General features: G+C 37.7%; 1 protein-coding gene across 3 annotated transcripts in view; it reads left to right on the forward strand.

The window, feature by feature from the left end:
- The window catches only part of dpr7 (defective proboscis extension response 7), a 145,496-nt gene that overhangs the window by 117,658 nt on the left and 13,477 nt on the right, over positions 1-14,361 (forward strand). For all 3 annotated transcript variants that reach the window (XR_001849057.1, XM_017630503.1, XM_017630515.1), the window contains one exon: positions 1,373-1,475. Coding sequence is in view for 2 of the 3 variants with exons in the window: in XM_017630503.1 (XP_017485992.1) it covers positions 1,373-1,475 (103 nt within the window). In the remaining variant the exon portion in view is untranslated. The remainder of the gene's footprint in view (positions 1-1,372; positions 1,476-14,361) is intronic.

Below are 14,361 nucleotides of genomic sequence, written 5' to 3' on the forward strand. Positions count from 1 at the left end.
GACGGACGGACAGACAGACATGGCTTAATCGATTTCTTTTTTCATCCTGATCATTTATGTATACATTTGTCTATATCTATCTCGATTCGTTTTGGCTGTTACAAACAACCGTTATGTGAACAAAATTAATATACCCTTGTGCACAAGTACGCTCGGGTATAATAACAGGTTCTGTGCCGAATTTCTTTTCTGTTACAAAAAAAAATCAAGTTACTGATGAAGAAAATCGATGGATAAATTCCAAATAATGAGTGGTCAAATAAAAATGCGCAAGATTATTTGTATGAAAATTGAGCACGAAAGAATGTTACTCATACGCCGCGTACACCTAAGTATGTCGCTTTTGTGTTCATATTTCATACAAAAAATCTTTGCGCATTCTCACTTGACCCTTCATTATTTCTTATTTAAAATAATTCTTATTATAAAGTAAATTAAATAATTTGCACATTTCAGTCTATTATTTTTAAAATTATATAAAAGTAGTAATTAATGTTTAAAATCTGAGATTTGGATAAGAATAAAATAAATAAATAATTCAATCATTTATTAAATATGTATTCTTAATTTTTGTCTATAGTTTGGCTTGTTGATTCATAATAGAAATTAATCAAATAATCATATTAATCGTGTATTTAAAAAATGTCAAAAATAATGAAAAAATGATGTAATTAAAATTAATGATTTAATTAACACTCTTTTTAAGTAATTAATTATTAATCATTAGAAGGGTGGTAATATCGGTATTTGATCATTAAACGGTTATCCCAAAAAAACATGCTTTAGTTAATAATCATTATGAATATTAATAAGTATTTAACAGGTCTGGTATAATTGAATACGTACTCGTTTTAATGATTTACAATATAACCAAATTAACGTTATAGTATTTTTTGTACTTTATTTTATTAAACTCAAAAGTCAAGTAAAACAGGGCATGAATAAATCGTACTGTACTTGGTACAAGTCTGGTCTTTTTCGAAATAGTTCGGTTTCAGTCAGGAAATTCAAGTTGTAAACTAGTATTTTTCCTGATTAGATTAGGGTTTCACTGCAGGGTAAACACCGTTTAAATAAGAGCAAAGGCCGAACCTCTTCTATATTTTTACTTTTTAATTGTTTGCATACAATAATTAAAAAGGAATGTTTTACCCAAGGTTCAATTTCGAAGTTCGAGGGCCAATATCTCGATTTCGGAGGCTAACATCGAAAAACGGAGAAACTACTTTTTTAATTATTACTCAATTTCTTAAAAAAGTTGGTTTTGTCCAATACTTAGCCAAGTGCAGTACAGTGTAATAATTAAACTTTTCTATTGTGTATATGAAATCTACGTCAAATAATAAGTTGTTTAATGCTTTCTTTATTTTAGCTGCGCGTGCGAAAATTCTCGGCTCGACAGAGATTCACGTGAAGCGGGATAGTACAATAGCACTGGCCTGTTCGGTGAACATTCATGCTTCTTCCGTTTCGTGGTAAGATGCGTATAAGGAATTTATTATTATTGTGCATTGTTGGTACCCAGTTATATTTGTGACGGGTAAACTCATGCCACATGCATAAACACCTTTTCAACCCAAGCTGAAAGTCTACTCGGCTAGAATGTACATATAAGCCGTTCAGTGCTTACATCGATTAACTTCACTTTTAGAAAAATCTTAAATTTAAGTTTCAAAGCACTTGGTATAGTCAAAACTTTTTACTTTTATAATAACTTTATATAACATACAATAGTTCATAATATTAATAACAAAACTATTTATTTGATTTTATAATATAAATGGAATTTTAAAAAATAACGTACATTATTTGATCGCATCTCCCAATTTTTTGCTGATGGAGTTAATCAGGGTTGTTGCGAATATTATTCCAAAATAAAAGTCCTTTCCGGATAATAAACAAATGGCCTGTCGAAATTAAGCAAATTTGGTATCATATGAAAGAGGACTTAAATAGCTTTTAAACAGAAATAACGAACGACCTCTATTTATATTTTTTTTAATAATTTAATACTAAAGAAATGCATATACCTGACACAAAGTTTGTTCTATGGCAATTAATTAACATTTTTTGTTGAAATATTTTTCAATATGTGGCTTTCCTCGTTTAGACATTTCAGTTTTAAAGCTATTTAAGTCCTCTTTCATTTGCTACCAAACTTGTTTAATTTGGATAAGCGATTTGCTTATTATCCGAAAAAGGCTTTTATTTCGGAATAATATTCGCAACAACCCTGGAGTTAATCAATTTGTGCATTGGACGGCTCATATATATGTACACATCTGTGTTCGTGTGGAATAGTGCTTATGTTGAAAGGCTGGCTTTAGTATAATGCGGTATTCGCAGCATGCAATTACGAATGACTCACTGGCACCAACCGTTGAGAAACTTTTGGCAAATAAACGTTCAATAAATAGTTGTGATATTAGCAAGTCAAAATTCTTATTAAGTCTCACAAAAAATTCCTTGTCGTTTAAAGAATAAAGGGAATGCCGCATTAAACTAAAGCCAGCTTCCCGACATAACCTACTATTCCATATGAACACAGATATGTATGTATGTATACTTTTTTTCTATGTCGTACAATGGGGCCGCTTCATAGAGGGCGATGCTCAAAACTTATTTTTCGAAAGTGGGTATTTAAGATTAAAAATATACACCAGCAGTTATAACAAAGTACCAAATCTCATGTATAAACATTGGGTTCCTAACAACTGCCAGTTGCCGCGCACAACAACTCAAAGTTAACTTTTCAGTCAGATTTTTTTCCGATATCGAAATCGGGTTCATGTGTGTTATTAAAGGGTGTTTTATAATGTTAGAGGTTGACATCAGGTTAGAAGGATCTATGTGTGTTGATTGTTTTCCGACTTTTCATCATTACAAATTTCATTGGTTTCTGAGATATATACTTGTAGTAAAATACATTTTTTCAGGGTGATTTTTTCAGTTTGGCTTTTCCCCAAAATGCGCAAGGTTCCTTCTCTGAGTATTTTTTAGTTATAACCGGAAGGCTTTATATATAAATAAACTTAAAAGATTTGCGCATTTTTGAGAAAAATATTTTTTAATGTGAACTTATTAATTTTTGTCAGGGACAGTCTTCCATTATTTTATCAAACATTTGTACCGCGTGGAGATGTTTTAAGAAAAATTTCAACTGAATGGAAGAGAATAGTAAATGCTGTCTGTCTTTATTCTTTCTTTCAATTCTGGTAACTTTTATTCCAGACGGAACCCATTCATCCATTAAAAATCGGGATTTGTGTAAAATATTATTTAAAAGCCCTTCTAAATTATGGCAAAGCAAGTTAAGCCATGTGGAAGAATATATTTCAAAAAAGAAAGAAGCTGCCACAATCTTTTGGGCAATTTCAAGAGTTGCGTTACTTTAAAATGGAATATATGCGGTAGACACAACACCAGATTTTATGAATACGAAAAAGTCTGTTTAGAAAAACTTGGAAACAATATCCAGTGGATCTAAAATAGATAATACAAAATTCAAGACACTGTGCTTTGATATTGCGGAGCTGTGTGACAGCCTTTATCCTGGCATCCAATGGCAACAGTGGACAAAATTTTAATGCATGGTGCCGAAATTATATTCTACTCAGTGAACAATTAAGTGCAGAGGTACATGAATCGCGGAATAAAGATTTTAAAGCATATCGTTAACGTTTTAGCCAAAAAAACGTCTAATTATTTCTTCCGATCCTCTTATTACAAGTTTAAGGCCTTTACAAACAGTAAAAAAAGTTATTTGATCCGGTGACAGGTAACAAAATCAACGGAAACAAGATCAATTGACTTTATTTCCCACCCTGGTGCGAAATAAAGTTGGTAATAAATAAAAGTACATTGCATGAGTTCATATGGCAACATCACATCCTGACGCATAGACGGCGCTCTTTGCAAACCACTTTTACTTTCCACTTGTCAGCTACTTGTCAAACCAATGTCCAATCATGTAAATATGTTTTCGCCTTTTTGATTTTTTGGCCGTCTACGAACAAGCTGGACTTTTGTTGGGAAACATATAAAATACTCAATAAATCTAAAATTATACAGTCCATCATTTCGTTTTTCTGAGACATTTGTTGGTCCTTCAGACCGGATCGCCCGGCGAAAATATACTATAAAAATATTGGCGAATTTTTGAGCGTTTTTTTTGGTTTTTTTTTGCAAAGTTGGCCGTACGGCTTACGAGTTTAATCTTCTGATAAAATGAATCGCCTGATCCAGCGACGCGGCTTTTGCAAGGGGCAAATAACTCGTGCGCATGCAACTGTGGCTGAAGAGGTAGAAGCGAGTACGTCAGTGGAAACCTTGGAGTATCGCTTAGCTAAGCTGAATGCAAATTACGAGCGATTTATTGAGCTCAGTGAACTTCTTTGCACATACAAGGGTGAACCTGATTACATCGATCCGGCCACAGATGTAGTGGAGTATGAGGAGAAACACTTTTATACGCATTCTGTACTTTCACAAGCGTTAAATCAGCTTCGAAAAGAAACAAAACCGTCTGCTGTTGATGTAACCGCTTCTGAAACATCAATAGAATGCCTTGTTTCCAGCCAAACTAAGTTTTTGGATAAACTACGTGGCTACAAGTAGCCACACGGAATTACACCTGGGAAAAATAAAGATTCCGACGTTCTCGGGAAACTATGAAGATTGGCGGCAATTTTGCGACTTGTTTTTGGGCTCGATAGATAAGTGTGCGAATCTGACCAATTGTCAAAAGTTTCACTATCTGAAATCATACTTGGATGGTGAAGCATTGAATTTGGTCAAACATATTACCGTCACAGACGACAATTACAAGGAGGCGTGGGAGCGATTGGTGCAACGTTACGACAAGAAGCCGTTGATTGCCCGCTCATTTATAAGCAACTATCTAGCACTTCCTAGCGTAAGCGGATGGAGTGTCGTTGCGTTACGAAAATTGGTCTATGGGGCTGAGAGCATTCGCGGGTTGAGTGCGCTTAACTGCAACCAGCGTGACCCTTGGTTCATACATATTCTTCTAACGAAACTTGATACCGACACACGACAATTTTGGGCAGAAAGCAAGGAGTCTAGCAAAGAAGATGTTACAATTCATGACTACTTCAAATTTTTATTTTCTCGATGTGATGCACTGGAATCTTGTCAACCATCACGCCTTTCTTCGAGTGGACGACAAGCTGCGGCTCATCATGCTGTTCTTGATCAACAACGGACTAGAGCTCATTGCGTATATTGTCAACAGGTTCGTACAATTTCCTCGTGCAGCCAGTTTAAGTCAATGGACTTAAACTCTCGTCGATCGTTTGTGAAGCCAAACAAGCTTTGCTTTTAATTGCCTAAATCGTGCACATAGGGTCAAGAACTGCATCTCAAGTTTTACTTGCCGAATTTGCAGCGCTAAACATCACACCCTGGTTCATGGGGCGCAGCAGAAAACTCCCCATGACAACCCCACAGTTAAAGAGAACGCAGATTGCAGCGGAATTCTTCGGGGCTTAAGGCTACTCAACCTTCTTCAGCAGGTGTTATCCATCACACCTTGGGCAGGGTTCATCAGACCCACACGCAAACTCTTCTACGAACTATTCTCGCAAATGTGGTTGATGTTTGGGGCAATACAACTACTTGCCGACTACTTCTTGACACAGGGTCAATAATCACTTTGGCTACAGAGGCATTTATTCAGCGGATGGGAGCTCCGCGAACACACGCACGTATTTCAGTTGTGGCCTTGCGATTAACAGTGCTGACGTCACAAGGGGTGCTCCAACTTCTATCACGCACATCTAACCAATCTGTTGAAGACTCTACGCTAATCATGAGTGCACTAACGTCATCGATTCCAGCGCAAGAGATGAAAACCAGCTCATCCACCTGGAAGCAAGTATGTCAGTTGCCTTTAGCAGATCCGTCATTTGGTCTACCTGGTGCCATAAATGTCATCATTGGCTCGGATCAACTATGGAACCTGTACAATGGAGAACGCAAATTCTTTGGTAACGACTTTCCTATCGCTCCTAATACTGTTTTTGGTTGGGTTCGACACCTGCTTTGGCACATCACGCGCAATTAGACCTTGATGAACTAGTTCATTCTTTTATGGAGATGGACCGCGTTCTGCCAACCAAGGGTGTCATCGATGCAAGTGATCCCAACAACAAAGATGGAGTGAACATGGTTCAGTACGCATTCAAGAACAACGCTCCGCCGATTGGGACCACTTTACCACAAGCCCTTAGCCACCTTATTTCGCTGGAGCGCAAGCTGCTACGATTTCCGGTATTAAGGCAGAAATATTTTGACTTTTTGGATGATTACTTAAGCCGTGGGCATATGGAAGTGCTCACATCGAGCAGATAGTTGAGGACCCAGTTACCTGCATATATTTGGCTCATCACGCCATACTTAAGCCAGATAGCTCTACGACGAAATGCCGAGTGGTATTTGATGGCTCGGGCAAAGACGCCACGGGACTTAATTGGAGTTTGCCTCCGTCAGCATCGTTATGTATTTTGCGCCGACATTGAGAAGATGTTCCGCGGCATACAGGTTGCTCCCGAACACACCACCTATCAGGGCATCATATGGCGCAAAAATGAAAATTCACCTATTTCTCATTATCGTCTGCTTACTGTGACGTACGGGCTAGCTTCATCGCCATTTTTGGCGGTGAGGATTTTGAAGCAACTTGCAGATGACTACCGAAGCAGATATCCCTTGGCAGCGCGAGCTCTATGCTCTGATGCATATGTAGATGTGATGTGGAGTTCCAATTGTTGGCTTTTGCTAGAAACTCTGAGTGCAGACCTCTGTGAATACAAATCCGTGGCAATATCGGCTAGGTCAGAGGCAGCCGCTCCTTCAGTGAAGATTCTGGGGTTACACTGGAATCCTTGCGACGACGTATTGTTTACTAAATTTAACGGAAAAGATATTGCTGGTAAGCCAACAAAAAGAGCGATGTTGTCTGAACTATCAAAGATCTATGACCCACTTGGTCTGTTCGCACCGGCTACCGTGCTGCTGAAAATCTGGTTTCAAGAAAGATGGCTAAGTGCGGTTAAGTGGGACCAGCAACTTCCTGAAAATTTGTGCGCGCGTTAGCAAACATTCATCAAGTCGCTACCACAGCTGGCAAGGAGCAATAGAACTACATGGCTTTGCCGATGCGTCGACGCAGGCTTATGGTGCAGTGGTTTATAGCCGGGTCCTGAAGTGTGCTGCATTGGTTATCAGCTACGCCTCGAACCTGGAACACATATGTTGGCAACCGAGCTGCTAAAATTCTAGATGCTTTCCCACGCAGCTGTTGGCAGCATATTCGCACGGAGGACAACCCAGCAGATTGTGTATCTCGAGGACTTATTCCCTTCAAATTAACGTAACATCAGCTCTGGTGGGACGGACCATCTTGGCTAGCGAAACCTCAAACAGCTTGGCCACCCATCAAAGTGAAATTCTCTAGGTCAACCCAGACTGCTGCTCCTACTGAAAGGAAATCAAATGCTGAAGCAACTCTTCATGTGTTCCACGAAGATAACGTTTTGGAGATCCTTTTGAATACAATTTCTTCTTGGCCCCGTCTTCTGAGGGTAATATGCTTTTGTTTTCGATTTATTAATCATTCTCGCCGTAGATTGAACTCACCCAATGGCGAACAATCCACAATCTTTTTAACGTCGAAAGAGTTGAAGAATGCGCAAAACGGTCTAATTAAGTACGTGCAGAGCAATGCTTTTTCAAAAGGGTATAAGTTACTCAAGGGCGATTTTCAACTTTCGCGCAAATCCAAATTACTGCGACACACACCATCGACGAACATGGTTTAATGCGTGTTGGTGGACGTCTTGGAAATTCATCGTTGAATTACAACGCAAAACACCCAATTTTAGTCCCGAAGGAGTCCCCAGTCGCTAACCTTCTGTTACGTCATGTACATGACACCAATCTACATACTGGCGTGGATGCAACATTCCATAATCTGCGTCAACAGTACTGGATTTTGGCGGCACGCAATTTGGTGCGAAAAATTGTGTTTCGTTGTAAGCCGTGTTTTATTCAGCGCCGCGCCACTACCTCACAAATAATGGCCAACTTACCGGTACCTCGTGTACAACCTCTTCGCTGTTTTCGTCACACTGGTTTGGATTTCGCGGGACCTGTATCTATAAAAATATCCTCTGGCCGTACACCAAAGATCGGAAAGGCATGGTTTGAAATTTTTGTGTGTTTATCGACAAAGGCACTTCACATCGAAGTTGTAAGCGATCTCACAACTCAAACATTCATTGCAGCATTCAGGCGGTTTTCGTCACGACGAGGTCCTATCACAGCCTTATATTCGGACAACGGTACCACGTTCCAAGATGCCAAGAAGGAGTTGGACGAGATGGTCAGGTAGCTCTGTCTCACTGTCAAAATGAGGCTTTGGCTAATTTTATATCCAGCCAAAGCATATCATGGCATTTCATACCCCCGACGGCTCCACACTTTGGCGGTATTTGGGAGTCGAATGGTAAATCGATAAAGCTACATCTTCAGCGAGTGGTTGGCGACAGCGTTCTCACTTTTGAGGAGTACTCTACAATACTTGGTATGGTAAGAAATAAAAACACATTGCATGAGTTCATATGACAACATCACATACTGACGCATAGGTGGCGCTCTTTGCAAACCACTTTTACTTTCCACTTGTCAGCTACTTGTCAAACCAATGTCCAATCATGTAAATATGTTTTCGCCTTTTTGATTTTTTGGCCGTCTACGAACAAGCTGGACTTTTGTTGGGTAACATATACAATAATAATTAAATCTAAAATTATATAGTCCATCATTGCGTTTTTTGGGACAAAAGTCAATTAACATTATTACCTTTTCAAAAGCGAAATAAAGTCAACAAATGGAAATAGTCATTCAAATGGAAATAGTGTCAACAATGCTCAAAGTATGTCGATTCATAGAAAAAAATGTTGTTCTTACAAAAAACATTGCCCTGTAAGTTTTGTTTTTTAATATATGAAAAAGGTTATTACCAAATCCTCAGTGTAGTGCTATTAATCCCCACACAATTATGAAATACCACCAATTGATTTTATTAAAAAATTTAAAATTGCGAATACGAATTGCGATGCGAAAAACGAAACGAAAAACGCAGCTGGAATACGAGAAAACATGTTTCGTTTCCACAAAAATAAAGCGAACACTATTAAATTGGAGAAACAGTCCATGTCCAAAAACCCCGGAGGAACACTGAAAGAAATCTGTATTTTAAATTAGCATATTTTGAACGAATTCGGAATGTCTAAGGTGGAAAAGATACCAACCCTTCTATAAGGAAACAATTATAGAAAAGGATTTTTCTTACACTGTATTCATATTTCCGCCAGCAATTTGTGACGACATCATTTAAAAACAGCTAAGGAGAACGACGACACTATTTATCAGGTGGCACATTCAAGCCAATGTGCCAAAATGAGTTATAAACAATTATTGATTATTTAATATCGGAACCGAGATCATGTAAGTTAATTGATTGGTTTTTACACACTTTTGAAACACAAATTATATGCTTTTTTACTGCGGACAAGTTGTTGCCAAAACACAGCAGAAATCTTCCAATAACTTACAAATATAAAAATATAGAGGGCTTAAATTCATTAATATCCTCTATCTGCAATTTGCGCATAAACTAATTTGTGATTTTAGAAACCATCTGGGACTGTAGTGCGCGCGGACGCGGGCCGCTGGGAAGCTAAGCAAATTTAATGTTTGAAATAGCAATAATGTCAATGGATTTTATTTCGCTTTTGAAAAGGTAATAATGTCAATTGACTTTATTTCCCCCCCTGGTGACCTTATTTCTGTTGACCTTATTACCTGTCACCTTTGATCCAGAAGTAAAATACATGCTTTAAGAAGAGAATTTCGGGCATACAGAAACTAAATCTCATGCTTCTTAAGAGGAATTAATTTTTGATCATACACTGTACCGTTTTCTCATTGTTTTTATTTCAAGTGACTATCATTGTAAAATTATTTTATTTTTCAGTGTTAAGAATAAGAAGTAAGTATACAATTATTTTGTTAAACAGTGTTAGTGCACAAAACAATCTAATAATTTTATAAAAATTGTAAGATATTTCCCTTTTGGATTTGTCTACAGCATTTTCAGAAGAAAAAAGCGGTTACAGACTTTTGAGCATCAACTTGTATGAAGCGGCCACATTGTGCGTCGATATAAATGTTCGGGCGCATAAACGGTTTTAGGGCCAATTTCAAATGAATATTTAAACGGCCCTTAAATTTAATTGTGGATTGTTGTTTAAATGACATTTAGCTTTCGTTGGGCTTCAGATAAAATTTGTTTAAATATGCCAAACAATTGGCAGCACTGCTGCTTGTTCCTTGAAATTGTTGTTGCATTTGCTTGTTTGTTTACATTTTGTGCTGAACAGCTGATTTTTTGGTGGGTTTGATCAAACAATTTACCAATCAATCTTAGTTGTATGGTATAATCACAGGGTTGCATACATATCTCATATAAATAGCCAATATTGACCATTAAGAGCAGTTACTTACGTAGGCCATCTGAAATTGGGCCTTAGATTTGAGTTAACTATTTAAATGAACATGTCTAGTTTGGAGCAAAAAATGATGCGTACGAGACTGTAAATTACTATCTCGGTATTGCAAAACGAAAAACTCCTTCTCCGATTCAATCGTTTTATTTTATACAACAAAATAGCAAATGGTACAAAACAGCTGACGGGCAGTTCAAGTAATTAACTGCATTTGGCTTTCAACTCGTGTTGAATATAAGCGAGTTGATATGAAGCATAAATATAGTAGTATATGGTGATAATGACATATCGGTTTAGTTAGAATTAAAATCCAAATTTCATTGATAGTCCGGCTATCCAGCTTGAGAAATTATATTGCTGTTGATAATTATGTGCTTTGACTGATTTTTTACACAACTACTCCTGTGTGAATCTGCTTTATTTATGTAATTTTAATCCTTAAGAAGAGCATAGAAGGCAAAAATATGCGAGTAGGCATTGCAAGTGAAATAAGAAAGAAAAATACAAAATAAGTAAATTTCAAACATATTCTATAGTATGTTCAGTTAGACTTAGTGATACAACCTTATGTAGTCATGAGTGAGCGGCACATATTTCTGTTCTATCAATTGGTATCATTTTTTCAAACTATGTACCGTTACATGGAAGGTGGGCGTGGTTATTGTCCAATTTTGCCCATTTTCAATACCATCGCCCTTGGCTCAAAAGAAATACACGTACCGAGTTTCGTTAAGATATCTCTCTGCTATATCTATCTTGATTCCTTTAGTATGTCACAAAAAAACTGTTATGTGAACAAAGTTATAATACCCTTGTGTGCATAGGTACATAACGCTTATTTACCAAGAGGCTGTCATAACTCAAAAACGGTATTTTTTAAGAAATGCGTTTAGAATTCTAAATTTGCTCCCAAAGTGCATAAAAAGGCATCTGCACCAATTGTTAAAAATTTAATTTTTTGAGTTATGACAGTTTTCTAAGAAATGTACATGCATATATGTATATAGAGTACTAGCAGAGCACCCGACATCGTTCGGGGTAAACAAATAAAAATATAAAACAGTAATACAAATATTCAGTTCAGCATAATTTAAAGGAGACAAAATATTTTCTTTGTTTACATTAAGGCATCCTTATGAGCCATACTTTTAGCTTTATCGTGCTTCAACTAATACATATATTGTTTAGATTAGGGAGAGCGGGAGATCAGGTTTGGAGGTGTGGCCGAGTTAGAGGAGTAGCGGAGGTAGGGATTACCTTTGTGAGTGTTGAGGTATCGAGCTCAATGAGCCCACATGGTTTATAGGTGCACATCAAGCCAACCACGCACCAGTGATCGGACTTTTACCACATTGTGGTAGATCTGCCACTTTTTTGAGCACCTACCACATCTACCACACAAGGTCTGAAATCTACCACATATTCGGGTTTTTGAGTAGTTTTATTTTTGCTCGACATAATTTTCTTAATTTTAAGAGCAAAAATTGTCCAACACTAAACACTAACAACAGGCAGAATGGGAGGATAAAATAAACATTAAAATAGTAAATTTTCTCAATATTCAATTTTTCGACAGGAAACATGGTTTTATTGTGTTAAATTGCAAAATATATGATTTATAAAAAATAATTAATAGCGAAAATGTTAAAAAAACGGCGATTTATGTGAAAGTATTAGAAAATTTCAGTGCATCTTAAGTTTCTAAAGCGTTGTTTACTTTTGCTTGAGAATTGTCAAAATCGGCAAATCCCAAGTATCTGTTTCTGGAACGCTACATCGTGGTGTGATAAAAAGAAAAGCTGGCAGCACTCCGCAAGGTTCGAAAAATATCTTGATATGGAAGGAACTGCTTTACACTGTCAAGGAAAAAAATTGCCAAAACTCAAACGAATTTTTAGCAACTTCAATCTTGCATTTTATTATACTAAAATCGAATTTTCTTGGATTCGAATTAAAATGTTTGCAATTTAGGTGAAACCTTGCAGAATATTATTAATTTTTGTACAAAGTTTGATCAAAAACCTGAGATCTACCACATTTTTTTGAAATATACCACATTTTTTTCCAGATTCTACCACACACATTTTTTTTTCAAGTCCGATCACTGCCACGCACTCCATATGCCTGCTATGCGAGAGAGAGAGAGAGAGAGAGAGAGAGAGAGAGAGAGAGAGAGAGAGAGAGAGAGAGAGAGAGAGAGAGAGAGAGAGAGGGAGATATGCGAGCAGGCTTATGAAGCGGTAGCGCATGATGTGGCCCTTATACCATTTATTTATTGGGGGACTCCATTGGAGGAGTCATGCTCTAGCTGCCGTAGGCTGCTGTGCAATGAGCGGGGATTTATTTGGAGGGACTCCAATGGAGGAATCGTGCTCTAGCTGCCGTAGGCTGCTGTGCAATGAGCGGGGATTTATTTGGAGGGACTCCAATGGAGGAATCGTGCTCTAGCTGCCGTAGGCTGCTGTGCAATGAGCGGGGATTTATTTGGAGGGACTCCAATGGAGGAATCGTGCTCTAGCTGCCGTAGGCTGCTGTGCAATGAGCGGGGATTTATTTGGAGGGACTCCAATGGAGGAATCGTGCTCTAGCTGCCGTAGGCTGCTGTGCAATGAGCGGGGATTTATTTGGGGATGTATGGATGCAGAGCCCCTGTGTGGCTTGCAAGCCGTAGCTTACTAGCATACCAAAAAACACTCCGGGAGTGGAGTGAGAGCGATGCTTAAAGCACCGTGTGATAGCCAAGCTGGGTTAGCGTTGACCATGGCTGGAAATGCCACCGACTTATCACTTCACTAAGTTCCGCGAAGAGATATTTGAGAATTGCATAAAAAATGCATAGCCAATTAAGAACGAACGAATTACTTTTAAACACAAGTGCGTGTGTTTGTTCGCTGCACTTGGTTTTATGCTGGAGTGCACTACAAGTGCGTGAAATGCAATACAAATGCGTGTGTGTGTTCACTGCTTCTTTGTTTATGCGGGAAATGCATAAGTCGCTTAAACACATGTTGATCATCACTTGCACTGCAAATCTTGTTCCATTATTTATATTAGGTGGATTAAGGTAACGATCAAATTTCTTAATTAAAATTAGTCTACTACGGTACATTCCGTTTAGCTACCTATTCGCTTAGCTGTTTTAGTATAGCTGCACTTTTCTGATAGAATGCTTATTTCGGAAGGAGGTTTATTCATTATGAATGAACATTTTTCGTTTAATAGCATCGCGGGATTAAAAAACAATTTAATCTTTCCATTTCAAAATAATATAAAGACGGTAAGGTTTCAAAAAAAACACACAGTTTTAAATATCCGAGTTATCTAATAGATGAATACATATGTGTATATCCCCCTTTTATAAACTCATTTATATATACTTCACTCTGAACACCTCTCATAGATACCTATGTCTGAATACCAAATTTCAAGTTCATGTGACTTATGGTTCCCAATTTATGGCTGATTAAAAATTCCACTCCTACTGGATGTGCCACGCCCCCTTTTACAAACTCAATTATGTATACCCTCATATAAGCACCTACTATTGATATGTCTTCTTACCAAATTTCATGTTCATGGTTCCCAAGTTATAGCTTATAAAATATTCCACGCCTATGGGATGTGCCACGCCCCCTTTTACAAACTCGCTTATACGTACCCTTCTATAAGCACCTTCCATTGGTATGTCTGCATATCGAATTTCTAGTTCGTGGGACTTATGGTTCCGAAGTTATGGCTGATAAAAAATTCCACGCCTATGGGATGTGCC

This window comes from Rhagoletis zephyria, unplaced genomic scaffold (assembly GCF_001687245.7).
Source record: "Rhagoletis zephyria isolate East Lansing unplaced genomic scaffold, Rhagoletis_zephyria_1.1 Rzeph_scaffold_00089, whole genome shotgun sequence".
Lineage (NCBI taxonomy): Eukaryota > Metazoa > Arthropoda > Insecta > Diptera > Tephritidae > Rhagoletis > Rhagoletis zephyria.